This window comes from Borostomias antarcticus, assembly GCF_949987555.1.
Source record: "Borostomias antarcticus genome assembly, chromosome: 11".
Classification (NCBI taxonomy): domain Eukaryota; kingdom Metazoa; phylum Chordata; class Actinopteri; order Stomiiformes; family Stomiidae; genus Borostomias; species Borostomias antarcticus.
The window spans coordinates 22,312,478-22,328,764 of NC_140244.1; the positions used below are offsets into that span (position 1 = coordinate 22,312,478).

At 48.4% G+C, this 16,287-nt stretch overlaps 3 protein-coding genes across 4 annotated transcripts in view; 1 reads left to right on the top strand and 2 right to left on the bottom strand.

Moving 5' to 3' along the window:
- Nucleotides 1-564: 564 nt before the first annotated feature.
- LOC311314792 (transcription initiation factor TFIID subunit 4-like) lies at nucleotides 565-11,807 on the bottom strand (the record flags this gene model as incomplete). 2 transcript variants are annotated; one of them, XM_084445288.1, is made up of 15 exons in its annotated part: nucleotides 565-2,318; nucleotides 2,432-2,551; nucleotides 3,450-3,506; nucleotides 3,614-3,739; nucleotides 4,305-4,435; nucleotides 4,516-4,685; nucleotides 5,285-5,396; nucleotides 6,191-6,326; nucleotides 6,593-6,856; nucleotides 7,576-7,665; nucleotides 7,858-7,977; nucleotides 8,226-8,375; nucleotides 9,530-9,684; nucleotides 10,582-11,412; nucleotides 11,576-11,807. In XM_084445288.1, the coding sequence occupies 15 exons, from the start codon at nucleotides 11,805-11,807 to the stop codon at nucleotides 2,151-2,153; spliced, it is 2,862 nt and encodes a 953-aa protein (XP_084301414.1). In that variant the 3' UTR covers nucleotides 565-2,150. The 2 variants fall into 2 exon arrangements, with proteins under 2 accessions (XP_084301414.1, XP_084301413.1); XM_084445287.1 differs by having other exon boundaries at nucleotides 7,858-7,980.
- A 1,924-nt stretch (nucleotides 11,808-13,731) lies between these two features.
- LOC311315497 (proteasome subunit alpha type-7-like) lies at nucleotides 13,732-15,485 on the bottom strand (the record flags this gene model as incomplete). The annotated part of the gene is made up of 7 exons (XM_084446166.1): nucleotides 13,732-13,824; nucleotides 13,939-14,001; nucleotides 14,111-14,230; nucleotides 14,353-14,475; nucleotides 14,586-14,710; nucleotides 15,051-15,177; nucleotides 15,390-15,485. 7 exons carry the CDS (start codon nucleotides 15,483-15,485, stop codon nucleotides 13,732-13,734), a joined length of 747 nt encoding a protein of 248 aa, XP_084302292.1.
- Nucleotides 15,486-16,056: 571 nt separating this feature from the next.
- The window catches only part of LOC311315666 (calcium-responsive transactivator-like), a gene marked incomplete at both ends in the record, with an annotated part of 6,289 nt that continues 6,058 nt past the window's right edge, over nucleotides 16,057-16,287 (top strand). Inside the window, one exon of the mRNA XM_084446369.1 lies at nucleotides 16,057-16,125. Within this exon, the coding sequence (XP_084302495.1) occupies nucleotides 16,057-16,125 (69 nt within the window). The remainder of the gene's footprint in view (nucleotides 16,126-16,287) is intronic.

Below are 16,287 nucleotides of genomic sequence, written 5' to 3' on the forward strand. Positions count from 1 at the left end.
ATAATCGTATCCACGATGCACTTTACTCCAGAACTAGTGAGGTGAGAACCCTAACATGTAGAACAAGGATTAGACAAGTCAGGAACATCCTTCAACTGGAAACTGTGCATTTGGAAAGTAGAAATGCCCCTGAGAAGAACAGACAATACTCTTAGGGCTTGCCTCCACCGGGTCCATCATCGTCAACCATCAGCGACTCCACTGAAGCCATTGTGTTGCGTTCGACGCCAGAGTCTTGCGTCAGAGAATTGCCGAGGTTCATTTCTTGATTTTTGATGGTATAATGTCGATGCTGACGGTTGACGCTGGCGGCTGCAGTGGAGCCAAGGGGTTACCGAGACAGCCTAGAGGGGTCAAGGTCACTCTATTCACTGTGCCAAAAGAAGTCATGACAAATAGTTTTTTTTATTCTTATTTATTTTCAATGAGGGAGATTGTTCTCTCTCAATTCTCTATAAAACAATACAATTAAAAACCTTTTTTCAATTATAATATTTACATATCAACAAGTGGCTGTGCAAAATGTACAATATACATACTTCAGCTTCTCCACTTAGGTGTTATCTGATTGAAAATGCAATGAGCGTGTGGGGGGGGGGTCAGGCGTGTAACAGGTGATTGGAGACGGTATCCAAAACAAAACAGAAATACTGATCGATTCTCAGAGAATCGAGAATATTCTTGGAGAGAGAGAAATCTGTCCAATGTGTAATCTATAGATCTGTAAACCTAGAAAAGGCTAACTGAAGTATATACAGTCATAAAATTTCCATCCATAGACATTCTTTCATAAAATTATGACCAAAGAAGTATAAAGAACCAATTAGTATGTGCGCTAAGAAATATAAAAAAGATAGAAAGTGGGCGAGTCCCTCTGACCGACCGATTCAAAAAGCTGTCAGGATGGAGTCCGTCACCATGGTTACCCAATATGGCCTCTCCGGGTCTGATGTCCTCAACTGAGGGGAAATAGCGCTGCAACAAAGTGTCTCTTGCTGAAACAAGTGCAATTAACAATGAATTATTGTTAATCAGATTCTATGTGTCTTATGCAAAAATATGAATGTTTATCAGTCATGTTTTCATCCATTCCTTCATGGTGGTCTAGCAGTGTCTCCAGAACTTTTGACCCGCCCCAACAGGGTTGCTACAGTGGCCGAGAATGAGAGAGGGTTACGTTACGTACATATATATGATAACGTTAATCATCAACAGACATGTTGGCATATAAATAATCATCATTACTCTTTCCAAACCAAGTCAAACACAAAAGCAAACTGGAGATGGTCAAACGTTCATCATTCAAAGCTGAAAGCAGTAAATCGAGATTTAACCGAAGAACGCTGCTATTAAAGGAAGAACGCTGCTATTATCAGACCTAAACATTAGCTTACTGATTATCCAGCCTTCAGAAAGCACTAGACATATGATTCATATGGCTTTTTTTTGGCAAGAAGGCAACTCAGCAGATGACAAGACTATTAGTCAAGTTAAAAGAATCCACAGGCATTAGAGTAGTGCTAAGGTTACTAAAAAAAACAAATGACAATCATAAAAATTTATCCACAACTAAAATCCATATTGTCGTCGATCATGTGTTTTGCCCAGGGATTCTGTATAATCAGAAGCGCAACATACATGACTCGGCCTGTAGTAATTATTTGACCTGTTAAAACCTTACTCGCCCTTAATAAAATGGTTAAAAAAAAATAAAAGGTGTAATTTTGTCTCATATCCTGTTTCCTGTTTAAAAGATGTCAGAGCTACAGTACAGTATGCGATGCTGGAAACTGGTGTTTCCACTCCCTCAGATCACCATGTAGTTCACAAGCTGTTGTCGTCCAGGACAGCAGGGGGCAGTATATGAAGGCAGGCCGTGTTGGTGGCAGAGTACGACTGGGCCAGGCCAACGCTTCAGCTCGGCTGAGCAGGAGCGACGGGCTGCTAATCGCTCTCTCTCTCTCACACACAGCGAGATGCCGTTGTCTCTTGCTGGTCTCTCTTGTCCCTTGGTGCCATCGTTAAGAACATCTATGAGGATGGGAGATGTGAACGACTCCCTCTCTCATTCTGATGCGGTTTGAGGGTAGCTGGTCATTGTAGTCTTTTGCGGAGGTGCCATGTTGGGTCTGGGGCGGGTCTGGTCTGTGCTATTTCAGGAAGCCTCTGTAGAGCAGGTGGGAGCGGCTGGTCTCTCTCTCGTTCTCCAGGCAGAAGAGCAGGTCCCTGAGGTTGACCCTGGTGATGCGCTGACGGGTGAACTGTCTGGAGCCCCCCCCTCCGGACCCCCCTGACTGAGAGGGGCCAGAGCCCGAGCCCTGGGGAGACGGAGAAGGGGAGAGAGAGAGAGTGAAAGGTCATTTCAACAAACTGTAATCTCTCCATGGTGCAATTAGTCATTTCAGAGTAGGAGGCTGGTCAGGCCCTGTACCTCAGCTGCGGCTCCACTGTTGGGAGAGTCCATTTTCCTCTTCTTGCGGGGGCCGATGGCCGCCAGGGCGGTCATGTTAGCCTCTCTCTGTCTGATCTGAGCCAGCTCCTGCTGCTGCATCTGGAACACACACACACACGACAAAATTGTTAGCTAATTAGTTGCCTAGTAACTGTACCTAGCAGGTTAGATAGTCCCCCAAATCATTTTCCAGCTTGTTTCGTTTATGATGCACAGCAGCAAGCAGATCCAGCGCGCGAGAGTGTGCTCTTTCCACGCGAGCTGTTCAAGCACCGTTCATTCCAGTCATAATGTAATGTTATGTATGTTGCTTAACATAATCTTGACCTTCCTTCTACAACAATCCCCTATAACCCCCCCCCCCTTCCTCCCTCGTACCCCCCCTCCCCCGCCTGGCTACTGCATGCTCTTTTTATTCTTTCTCCTCTTTTTGTTTATATGTTCTTTGTTCTCTGTCTGTCTGTCCTATACTGGTTGGTCGTTTGTAGTTTTTTTGTTGTTGTTGCATTTTATGCTGCCATTTTGGTCAGGCGTTGCTTGAAAAAGAGCTCTTTGCCTCTGAAAAGAGCTTCTTTTACCTGGGTAAATAAAGGTTAAATAAAATAAAATTCCCTTGTGCTCACTGCGCTGTATGAGCTGCATTACTCGCGCAGAGTCGATGCTGATATTTTATTGCAAAAAAGTCGTCCATGCTACGAACCACAAGGGCTGATATTTTGTTAAGCGCTGAACCATCAATGCTGAGATTTTGTTGCAAAAAAAACACCACTCGCCAAACTGTCGGGTGGCTTCCAAAACATACACGCCAAGTGAAAAAATACACACGCATTTGCCGCTTGGCGGGTGTTAATTTGGAACTCTGCACGTCACACGACATTTTATCTCGTGTTTCATGAAACCCACATTCACATATGAACAAACACTTGAGCGCCTGTATGCGCCTGTTCTCCTTAGAAAGCGAAGCAACGCCCCCCCACCCCCTCCCCCACCCCCTCACCTCTTTGGCTTTCTGTTTTAGCCGCAGCTGTTCAGGGTCCTCTTGCCGCGACCGAGACTACGGAAGACACACAGATTTAGCACTTCCGGTCGCAGCCGTAAGATGGCGCTGAAGATCTTGACATGGTTTGGGCGTCTGGTGCGGTCCTAACAGCGTTAGGTTACCTTCGCGGCCTTCATGAGGATCTCTCTCTCCTGCTCCTCCTTCCTCTGCTTCTCCATCTGGTCCAGCTGCTCGAAGAACTTGAGCTGAGCCCGGACATCACTACCCTGCTCATACCTGTCATCCTCCTGAGGGAGGGAGGGGGAGAGGGAGAGAGGGAGAGAGAGAAACAAGAGGGGTGAAATAGTATAGAAATAGTATAAATAGAACTCCATTGTTCCTCAATTCAATTCAACGTTATGGCAGGGTCCAGATAAATAACAAGACACACCCTATAATACTTTTCCCCTTCCCTTGGCTTATATGCAGCACACACCAACTAGGCTACTACAGGTGTGGCCAAATTGCCAATCGGTGGTCAAGTTGTCAATCAAAATCAGTTAAATAAGTAACGTTTCAGCACTACTGCAGGTGCGAGGAGGTCTTGTGATGCCAGACTTTCGGTGCGAGTGCTATTGTCTGCTCTAAATTATCTTTGCCAGCAGGTGTCAGTAGTGTACAAAGTATTTAATGAGAACTTGGGTAAAAGGAATCTATTTGCGATACAATGTACCTAGAAGACACAGTGTTTCAGAAAGCCTCATTTCGCCATCACTATCTACCGCTCACACCTATGGACGACCTATGTACAGTAGTATATGCACAGTAGTATATGTACAGTAGTATATGTACATCTATGGACTATTCGCTCACCTTGAAGGTGATATTCTTCTGCTGCGCCACCTCAGTCACTTTCTCCAGCAGGTTCTGGAGCCGCTGCTGGGTAGCGTGGGAAATGTAGTTAATCACCTCCGGGCCCAGCTCGGCAACACCAAACTTCTTACCTGTTAGAGCAGGGGGAAGAGTCAGAGGTCTGTGTGTGTGTGTGTGTGTGTGTGCGTGCGTGTGAGACAGAGTCTCTCACCTATCTCCAGCACTCTCCGGGTCAGCGAGGAGGTGTAGAGGAAGGCCTCGTCCTTACAGGAACGGGTCACCGCGCCGACCAGCTCGGAGTTGGTCGCCAGGATACGGGCGCTCTCCTCCGATAGGTTGACTCCCGCCATGGAGGCCACGTCGTTGATGTCGTCGTCATCCCTGGAGAGAGGGAAAGGTGAGAGAGAGAGAGAGAGAGAGAGAGGAGAGAGGGATGGAGCGGTGAGGACAGGAGAATAATGTTAGGCCTTTCTCTCGCTGAGCGGTCTGCAGAGCGGTCATCTCAGTGCCCCAGACTCCGCCTCCCACAAGTGGGTCTGGCAAAACAGCGAATCACAAATCAGATTTTAGTTATTTAGTCGAGTAGGCTTCCACCTACGAGAGGGATTTGTCTCGGTCTATCTGGAATACAGGCCTATCACAGGACGGCAAGGGCGCGGCTTCTACAGGAGGCGTGTCCCTTCACCTCCCGCCCTGGGGCACAGAGACGAGCGCTAACAGTGATATTTGAAAGGATCAAATTAAATGGGGTGTGTCCACGTCTGGGAGTTTTCATATGGGTGTGTGTGTGTGCATGTGTCTGTGTGTGTGCATGTATGTATGTGTGTGTGTGTGTGTGTGTATGCTTGTGTGTGTGTGTGTGTGTGTGTGTGTATGCGTGTGTGTGTGTGTATGCGTGTGTGTGTGTGTGTGTGTGTATGCGTGTGTGTGTGTGTATGCGTGTGTGTGTGTGTATATGTGTGTGTGTGCGCGCGTCTCACCTGAAGGTTCCCCCGCCGGCCTCTTTCAGCTTGTTCCTCTGAGATAGTGTCAGGAGAGTCTGGGCTCCTGCTGCTCGGCCCCCGGGGGCAAGAACCTGCTTCACCACCGGCACTGGAACCCAAAACACACCCCCGCTCAGACACGAGCTCCTCCTGGCTGAGCGGCGCCGAGCCACGGAGAGCTGGAGACGCCGTAGAAACATTCACGTAATCAACTATCACGTTTCTCTCTAGGGCCGTAAACCCGTGCGTGTCGGGGCTCTAATCGAGACCAGGCTTCGTGGGCGATGTCGGTTACGTGGACTGACCACCGGGAGGCGCTGTTTCCCCCGCAGGCTCAGCAGGTACAGACGCCGAGAGAGGAGACGTCAACTACTTATCACATTACTGCTGCCTCCACCGGCCGGGCACAGACAAAGCCACTACCTTCTGCCTGACCGTTTCTGTCATCGACCTCTCTCTCTCTCTCTCTCCCTCTCTCTCGTCCCACTCGTCCCATTGTTCGAGCGTTTGTCTCCGGGCCGCCCAGTGGAAAACCACCTCAGGGATGACTGGCCCATGTAAACACTATTACTACACTCCCATTAACACGCTAAACAGGCCCATCAGCTCAGAGCTGGGACGGAACAAGACGTTCGTTCACTTCACAGTCCAACGACAGACATCGCGTCTACAAAAAGCCAGAAGCTGGCTTCAAAAAACAAGAGAGCCAAGATGGAGAGCCAAGCGCTTTTAGGATCAAAAACAAGTCATTATTTTTATAACTTCCTGTTTGGAAACGCTGACACTTCGAAAACGGACATTTTGAAGATCCAACCGCTGAACAGGAAGCGCCACAGACAGCGGGCCGTTCTAAAAACCGCCATTGTGCCCGTGTGCGGGTCCTAACTGGGCTTAGCGACCCACCTGCCTGCAGCTGTTTGACCATCTGTGGCTGTCCCATGATGATGCGGCTGTGCGGCTGCCCCCGGAGGGCCACCACGGGGGACTGGGCCAGGGCCACCTGGGGCCTCACCATCACCCCCTGCTGCTGGGGCACAATCTGGACCAGAGAGAGAGGCAGGGAGGGAGAGAGAGAGAGAGAAAGAGAAGGGGAGGGGGGGAGAGAGAGAAGGGGGGGGGGGGGAGGGAGAGAAGGTGAGGGGGAGAGAGAGAGGCAGGGAGAGAGAGAGACAGAAGGGGATGGAGAGGGAGGAGAAAGAGAGACGAAGAGAGGGGGGGGCAAGACAGATGACAAGAAAAGATGAATAACCCGAATCACGGCGAAGGCCAGGTGGGGGCTGGGGCATCTGCGTGCGCCTGGTTTACCATGCCGGGTTTGCTCGCGTGCGGCGTCTGCGCCATGCTGATGACCGGGGACTGCTTGGCCGCCACGCCGCTGCTGCTGGAGGAGGCGGAGGAGGAGGAGAGGGGGGTTCTTTGGCCGGCGGCGCCCCCCAGCACTACCGCCGTCAGGGCCGTGGCCCCGGCGGCCGGGGCGTGGGCAGGCTGGGCGCTGGGCAGGGGCAGCTGGCTCTGCTGGATGAAGGCTGACGAGTCTGGGGTCATCTGCCGCAGCGCGGGGAGACTCCGCTAGAGACGGGGGGGGGGGGGGGGGGGGGAGAGGGTGTGTCAGAGTGAGCAATCACGCAATCAATTAGGGCTGTCGACGTTAACGCTTGTGATTGACCTGGAAACAAATAAAAATAATGAACACAAATTCACCATATTACCAACATTGACCCCAACTCTCTCCCGTAATTCCAAACACGGGTGTTTTCCTGAAGGGCATGTGAAACGCTGACGAATCTGCGCTTCACATGCAGTAATTCAGACGGGTAAACGCTCGTGTAAACACTCGCCGAGCGGGTTGCGCTGAGATAACACGACCTTCGACAGACATTCACATTCGGCACGGTGGAAGTTTAGATAAAACGAGTTGTTTGCAGATATTGCAGTGATGTCTTTCCACCGAAGCAAGTTAAGAACAAGTCTGGCTCCAGCCCCTGAATCTGAATGTCAGGCTACTAATTTGCCATGCAATTCTTTATTCTAACACACATGTAGGCTATTTCATCTCATACATACTAGTAATTTAAACTTGTGATTAGCCATGATTAATCAGCCTATCCAATCAGCCCTGTGATTAACTCAATTACCTTTTAATCAATTAACAGCCCTAGTGCTGTGTTAGACAGTTTAAAAGTTCTTGTAATATTAGTTGCTGACTAGCGAATCCCACATCCAGATCAGGAGCTTCTGGAGAGGGAGAGGGTCCTGCTGTTAGCCTGCTGCTGGGCCCGCGGTCTCACCTTGAGGAAAGGCACGAGGTATGGCTGAGGAGAGGAGTTGAGCTCCTTGTACAGCCGACTGGTGAAGTCCTCTGCTTCAATCTTCCCCTCCTGAGCAGACATGGAGACATGCAGGAAGACATGTTTAGAGGAGAGAGAGAGGGAGAGAGAGAGAGAGAGAGAGAGAGAGAGGGAGAGAGAGAGAGAATCTGAGGCAGGAAAGAGAGGATGAGAATGAAAGAGAAACACATACAGAGAGATAGATGGACAGACATACAGAGAGAGACAGAGGCAGAAAAGTACCAGCAGGTTCTTGACCAGCTCCTTGACGTTGGCCGTGGTCTCAGACGACTGCTTTCCACTGGACGCCAGCTTGATGAGCGTGGACAGGAAGTTCTTACACTTCTTCACGTTCTCCAGCGTCTCCTGCACGCACGCGTACGCACGCACCCACACACACACACACACACCCACACACACACCCGCCCACACACACACAATTAAAAGGCTGCAAATGTTTTTGCTTTAACAGTATTCAGAAACATGACAGAGTTTGACACAACTGTTTGCACCATGGTCACTGTCATGTTCCCTGGTCAGTGTGAATGGAGATCAGAGCGGACACCGGCTCGGGGGAAAACGGGAGCAGGGCGGGGGCGGCGCGGCCTCACCGAGGTGACGGGCATCGGGGCTGCGGGGGTCCCGGGAACCCCGGGGGTCCCGGCTCGCTGGCTCACTGCTGCCGAGCCAGCCTGCACCGGGGAGGGCGTGGCCAGAGGCTGCCCTGCCGTGGTGGCCGTCCCGCCCAGCATGATAGTGTTCTAGAGGACACAGAGGACAGGGGGGTTAGCGGTGTGTACTTCGTAGCAGAGGACTTCGCTGTAGCCTAGTCGTCATCGGGAGGACACACTCGGTGTCGGTCGGTGTCACAGTAGTGGCCGGACGAACGGCTCGCAACCGCACTTCATCCACGACTGATGTAATTCCCACTCGGGTGATGCTCAGCTGCCAGTAGGCACCAAGACAATCATCACATGAGGTAATGTTACACTGTAAACATGAGTATATGCCAGTAGGGATTTGAGGTTGCTGACTAGGGGGCCATGACGGACTAACGGTACGAGGCAAGTCCCTCTTCCTGTCTGTACCGTTGCTGCTACTGTATTTACCTACCCAGGCTTATACTCGTCTTGGAAGTTTGCAAGCTAGCTACCTAGCTAGCATTAATCATTACATACTGTTCTCTTGTCTGTTAATTTCAACCTGCTCCATTTCCTCCAGGACATCCTTGATCCCCCGCTAGTGAAGAGGATCCCGAGTGCCAAATCTAAAATGCACTATGCACTTTCATTTACAGAAAATGCTCGTCACCAAGGTTTTGAAAAACATCGGAAAATTGTTAAGTAATGTATAATCAGGCTACATTCCCAGCGCGGGCTCAAAACCGAATTGAGCTGACGAGCTGAGGACAGCGGTGTGTGTGGTGTGGTGTGCCTACTCGCGTCTACTATGCCTCCGTGGGGGAAAATCTTTTTGACGAGGGGTACTAGGCAGGAAGACGGGCCGTCTGAACACGTCGGTTGCCGTCTTTTTGAGGTGCGCCCTGGGCTTTAGAGTGCAGGGCCTTCTGTGTTGTCATATCGGTGAGTGGTGAGCCAGGCAGGAAGTCTGCGGTGTCTACCTGCAGCACAGGAGGCCTCTGGAGCGTGGTGGTGGCCTGCATACTGGTCTGGACCGAGGAACCCTGCTTGATAATGGAGTTGGGGGTCACCTGACGGGCCAATAGGGGCGCCCCTGGAGCCTAGAGGACACGGGAGAGGAGAGGTTCTGCCTCATTTCCTTTCTGGACGTGAAGGCGCTAAGCTGAGCCTGCGTGGACTACGGTATGCCTCGTGGCCCGGGGTATCTCGACCTGGAGCTGTGAGTGGCGGTTCGTGTATCGGGTGCGAGGGGTGTGCCGGGGTCCGGCGGGTACCTGGACAGAGGTGATCTGGACCGACGGAGTGCTGGTGGGGGTGGCGGGCCGTGGTGCCATGGCGCTTTGGGACTGGGACTGCGCCTGCATCTGGGCCAGCGTCTGCTGGTGGATCATCAACAGCTGCCCGCTCTCGCTACGCACCAGGACCATCCCTGCACACAGCCAGAGGTCAGCGAGGGGTCAGAGGTGGGATGTCAAACAGAGCCCAGTGCCATAGGTCAGAAATCAAAGACGGAAACACTGCCTCTGCACAGGCGACATTGCTCAAATGCCTATCAACTACTATTTGCAAACAATGAACAGACCAGGCTAGGGCCTCAAATAAGGAGCTGATGGTGTTGTTTCAGATAACGGATACAAGCAAAAGGCAAGAAAAATCAATATGTTGAGAGATAGCATTGTTTGAAAAAGCCTTCTGACTGCCATGCAACAGTTGTCTGGCCGAGCCGTCGTTGACGTCAGTGTGTCCCCATGATAGTGGGTCTACTGTACGTTCCAAGTCCTCCCCATGTGCACAGACCAAGACCTAGATCCAGTCTGAATAGACTTGAATTGATACTGTTCCCACAGCTGACAAGAGGCAAAACAAACACACACAAGAGCAAAAGCAAACACACACGTTGACAAGCCAACTTTTGGGGACATTGCACTAACTTACATTCATTCCATATACCCTGACCCTAACCCCAAAACCCAATTGTTGACACCAATTTTGTCCGCAATTTGACATGCCCTCCCCAATCAACTGGTTTAATGTCCAACATTTGACCCCAAATGTGGATTAAGTCAGGAATAGACACGTGTGCGTACGTGAGCACACGAGCACACGAGCACACACACACACACACACACACACACACACACAGTGGTGCGGCATCAATGGCAAGAAAAAAACCAAAATGAAACTTGACTTATGCAACAAGTTTGCAGTAAGTTATTGTTGACTGCATCATGCAAGAGAGGAAACTATTTCTGAAACGTATCACCCGATTACAAGAATACCCATATTCACACACTAGACATACACGCTTTTAAAGTGAGAAAGTTACCTGGGGGGAGCTGAATGTTTTGGATGTTTGGAGTATTCTGTTGGGGCTGTGGAAGCCGAGGGGCCAACACTTGCGGAGCAATCGCCCGAATTCCACCGGGATTCGCTGCAATTGTGGTTGGGATGGAAGTCCTTGTCATGTTTTGTAAAATTGTCGGACTTTTCACAGCCCCCGCTGTTGCGCTCGTCACGGCGGCACTCTGAGCCGCGATCTGCGCTGCAGTCGTCTGGATGATGGTTTTTGGCGACTCGAACTTGCTGGCCATAAGTCCCGCACTTGCGGGATGGGCAACGTGAAGAGCTGACGTCAGAACCGTGCCGGTCCCGCTCTGCGAGGTATTTACTCCGGGGCTTTGCATAGGCGGCCTCACGAGTGTCACGGTAGGCACACTGTTCAGTATAGATGAAGGCTGAGACGATATCACCGTCGAAGTGACAGGGTTCTGTGTATTGATTAAAGGAGTTTGAATGACAGTGCTGGAGGAGGGGGGTGGAATTACGTTTCCTTTGACACCGGAGCCAGGTCCGTTATTGACAACCGTGACAGCGGGGGAAGTGTTGCTGCTGCCACTACTGTTCGTTGAACTGCCCGTATTGTGGGAGTTCATCACTATGCTACTTCCATTCAAAGTTTGCAAAGCTGCCGTTCCAGATTTGCTTATCCCTGCCCCGACGTCGGGCGCCGCCGTTACAACCCCGCCGATGGTCCCCGACTTGCTTTGACCGTCTGCCATGACCGATCCTGCCGCCGTTGTGGTCCCGGCTGCTGCATCCACATTTGAACCTTGGGACCTCGTACTGTTAATGACACCGCCTTGCACTCCACCAGTCCCTAGATCGGCGAAAACAATGACAGAGAGGGGAATGTCGAATATTTCTAAACACATGGATCAGCGTTAGCTCTGTCAAATGATACAGTAGTTTAAGGGAGCTGAAAGCACCGTAACAGCATGACAAAACCCAGCTCACCAGAGTCAGCAGCTGAGCTATCTTACCTGCTTTAGCGAGCTCTTGTGAAAGTCCCATTTTGCTGCCCTGGACATTGGAATTACCACCCACGGCAGAGTTGCCAATGTGATTTGCTGCAGCCTGGACCCTGACCGTCGAGTTTCCGTGACCGGATCCCGCGAGTTCAGACTCCAAAGATCCAACTAGATCACTAACTACTTTCTCGTCCACCTCTGTGTTAAAGAAAACATCATCCAGCAAATCGGAGCCCGCCGCCATCTTTGCCCTGTTACGCTAGCTCGTGAGACGCATGCGTGGATTGGATAAACCGCCACTGACATAGGATTCTAGGGTGCTGTGATTGGTTATTTCTGGAGTTAAAGCTTGAGACAAATGGTTGCGAGTTGCATTTCAGAATGCCAGTCGGACGAGTTAGCAAGGCAAAAATAGGACGACAGACTGAGGACTACGCGTCGAGCCCGGGCTGCCAAATGGAAACGAACCCCGGGATGTCGATTATCTTACCGACCAATATTGCTTTGAAGCGTTTTAAAGACTATAACAATAACGTATTTGTCGATTTATGAGTTTTTGCACCGGGCTCAAAATGGCTGCGTTGTTTTTCCGAGAGTCCGACGGCAGCTGTTACCGCGCACGAGAGCGCTACCATGCGCCAGCTGCTGTCAAATAGAACCACAGACTGTCAGCTCGAGCTCCTGTCCGTCCGGCTGATCTGTCTGGGACTTCCAGTTGCTCTCAATAGGCTATAGCACTACCTACTGCCGTTCTAAGTTTATTTTCAGTTTGTGTTTTATATTTCTGTATTTAGGGTAATAGGCGATATTTGCACTAGACTACATAATACACGTCATTTTAGATATATCTGCGTAGGCCTTTTTTATTTTATTTTTTAAAAACATGGTTCGTTTTGCATTAGCCTACTTCCAAAGTCTAATCTTTTTACAAATGCAGTTAAATAGGTGTATAGGCCAATTCATACATTATGAATTGAACAAGTCAAGTATTTATATTTTAAGGTTTCAACAAGTTGATTGAGCAATCAGCTATAACCAATTACTGTCACTAACCTAATTATAGGCTATTATAGGACTATATAATTAATTAGCTATTGTTTGCTATGACAAAAAACTGTTAACATGATGGCCAGGCCTACATTTAGAAAATAACAAATAAACGACAACAATCTTTATATATATATAGGCCTATATATATATATATATATATATATATATATATATTTTTTTTAATCCATCCCAAAAGTGTGGATCATGTTGCACCCTGTCCCACTCGACCCCAAGGAGGTAGGCCTAAGCATTAGCTTGGCCTTCCCTGGGAAACAGCTGTGGCATCGGCATGGCTCACTTTAGTTGGCTTATAGCCTATAGAAATTAATTTATCCTACAAAAATAATATCTTAGACAACAAATTCAGGTAAACGTGAAAGCCACCATTCACCAATGATCATCAAGGCTAAATCCATTTAATTAATGGGTGCTCTGTTTACATTCTACCTAGAAGAACTACGGCGACCAGGGCAGATGAGCGTGCGCTATCTGTGGAGACCTTTGCGGTTCCGGTTCACAAGGCACTGTGGACGGAGAAGGCAGGGGTCCACCCAGTGATTCCCCTCTTAAAGTCTTCATTTCCTTTGACCACAGAAAGTCTCATGTAGAAATTTTATTTAGACTTGTTGAGACCAACTAATGGCCACACTACACAACTAATGGCCACACATTGCATAGAAAGTAAGTTTTATACAGTATTGTGTTACAGTAAGCTATCAATTTTGCTTTACTTTTCAGTCTACCCGTGCTCTTCAGTGTTTGCAGGTGGACTGACATCAGCACTTCACAGTCAGTGGTCAACAAGCTGTAGATGGTGACTTGTGATGTGCACTTATAACTTAATTTGAAAGACTGAATTCCTGTATAGCAGTGTTTTTCTACATTTTGAGGAAATTAAGTGAAAGGATTGTACGATAACAAGTCCATGATGGAATATTGCTGATCTACCTTGCTGGCTTAAATTGTCCTGTCCCAACAGGAGACTGAAAAACCTGTATCGGTTTATGCCATCTTTATTTCTAAACACGTGAGATAGGAATTGTAATTTGGAGGAGGGCACTTAGCCTATGTAAAATGGGCAGGCCTTCATTTTAACAAGGGATTGTACAGCATGCTCTTCAGAGGGCCTTCTCTGTTTTCTTCTTTGGCTTCTCTGCTTCCGCTTTTTCAATAGCAGTGATATGCTCCTCAACTTCCTCAGAGGTTAGGATCTAGTGACAATGAAAGGGATCATTAGGGAATATAGGCCTACATACTATATTAAAGTATCTTATCTATACATTAAAAACAGGTCTAGTAGGCTATGTCTACTTTTCCATACACACCTTTAATGGTTCATCACGCTTCATAATGGCCACCTCCATGTTCTTTCCAGCTGACTGAAGAACCTGTGAACATGGAGGAAACAGCTTTATAGAGTTTGAGTTTGAGAGTAGCGGCTGCCAATCCAATTCTGCTGTTCCCAATCCACCTTATCTCACAGGGCTACAGTCTCACCTCAAGTAGTGCTCTGATGACCAGTTTAATGGCCTCGGTGTCAGACTCCATGTCCTCAGCTTTATAGTTCTTCTCCAGAAACTCGCGCACGGTTTTGGCAGATCGTCCAATGGCATTTGCCTATGTATACCATCACATGATTTAAAAACGGATTAGGCTGATTAGGCTATATTTGTTTTGGCTTTCTACTGTAGGTCTAAGGCTTTCCAGAGTAGGCTATACTGTATAAGGTGCACCCCTACCTTCCAGGCATGGTATGTCCCAGAGGGGTCTGTTTGATACAGACTGGGCATTCCATCAAAATCAAATCCCATAATTAGGGAGGAGATCCCAAATGGCCTGCGCCCGTTACTCTGGGTGTAGCGCTGGAGGGGAGAGAGCAGAGACGTCGCATATCAGCATGCATGAAATGATAGCCGTGGGTTGAATAATCCATTTGGACTTGGTTCTAAGCAAACGTTGGCAGTGTGCATACCTGTTTAATGCTGGATATGAAGCGTGTGATGTACTCCACTGTCACTGGATCTTCTACAGTCAGTCTGTGGCTCTGACACTCCACTCTGGCTCTGTTAACGATGATCCTGGCGTCTGCTGTTAATCCTGTACAGGAAAAACACTCCAATAAGACATGTCACTCCAATACCAGACACGCCACTCCAATACTTATACTGTACCATTAAACCAAGGTTAACACTATATCCGTTCACACGTGTAAACTGATCAACTCATCAATCTCACATGAGATGGCCCCCACTCCCACAAACTCCTGTTCGCTTGTAATTTGGCTGGGTTATTCCTAAAGTATTCCAAACTCTCTGGTGCAACTACAATAGGCTGCCTCTTGATTTGTGTGTGTGTATAGAACAGAACTGTGTGTGTGTGTGTGTGTATAGAACATAACTGTGTGTGTGTGTGTGTGTGTATGGAACACAACGCGTACCTGCAAATGCCATGAAGACGTTGTCGTCTAATGCGCAGATTTTGCGCACTGTCCTGTCATCTTGAAGTTTGGCGGTAGATTTCTTCTCCACTCCAAGCACAACAATATTATTTCCGCGCACTCCAACCTACCATAATAAGAATAATACATTTGGATTGATTAGCCTATTGTGGAAGGGATACATTTTGGATATCATCTTGACGCGCGCGCAGACGATTTGGTGATCCCAAAGGCCATTCATATGTCCCACTAGCATTTTCCCAATAAGAAATTACGATGCTACTGACAATATAGCCTAAAAATACAATCATTTAATGGACTGCCAAATATGATACCTACAGCGGTTGAACCTTTTTTGACCGCCTCCTGTGCGTATTCCACCTGAAACAGGTGTCCATCTGGTGAGAATACTGTGATAGCGCGATCGTAGCTCATGATTCCAGTTCTGAACAAAATTAATTATTTTTAGGACTGTTTGCTATCAACTTGTTCTTTCCGCACTAAACCAAAAGTGAAAGTATTGTATGAATGAAACAGCAAATTTACGTGTATTAGGTTACAGCGCCTCTACCAGACATCAGAACGCAATTGCTTAATTTATGCGGCCATCGACATGTCACGTTTACGTTGGAAAGCGCGTATTGGCTGCAGCAGTGAATCAAAGAACACCCCTACTACTGTGAGAAAAGTGGTACTAGCTGTAGCTGACCCGGGTCATACCAAAACATAACGGAGTGTCCATCTCTTCAAAATTAATCGTCCTATTGACAATATAAATGATTGCTAGCGTGCCACAAGATAGCCTACCATAAGCTGTATTTATTACTGTTGAAGAAAATATATTGTAGCCTTTCTTTGCGTGTATGCGCTCCTTGGAGGAATCCAGATGTTTCATTACCCCTGTTATTCGGAAATGGGAAACCTAACCATGTAATAGAAGGATGCGCTCAGGACAATAAATGTTAGAATGAAAAGAAGTGCTCCTGTTTTGCTCAAATAAAATAAAATGTCGGTGGCTTTTTCATCGGCGCGCCCAAAAAGTAAAGGCGAGGTGACCCAACAAACGATTCAAAAGGTAATGCAATTTTTACATAACTATTCTTAGGGCTACATATTTTATTCTAGTCGTGTTGCCGTGCAGCGCGTCAGCCGGTGGCGATGATGGGAAAGTAGCAAACATCAACCTCAGAGGAGGCAACTGGTACTGTGCAAAGGCAAGCCAAACAAAAGCGATTTG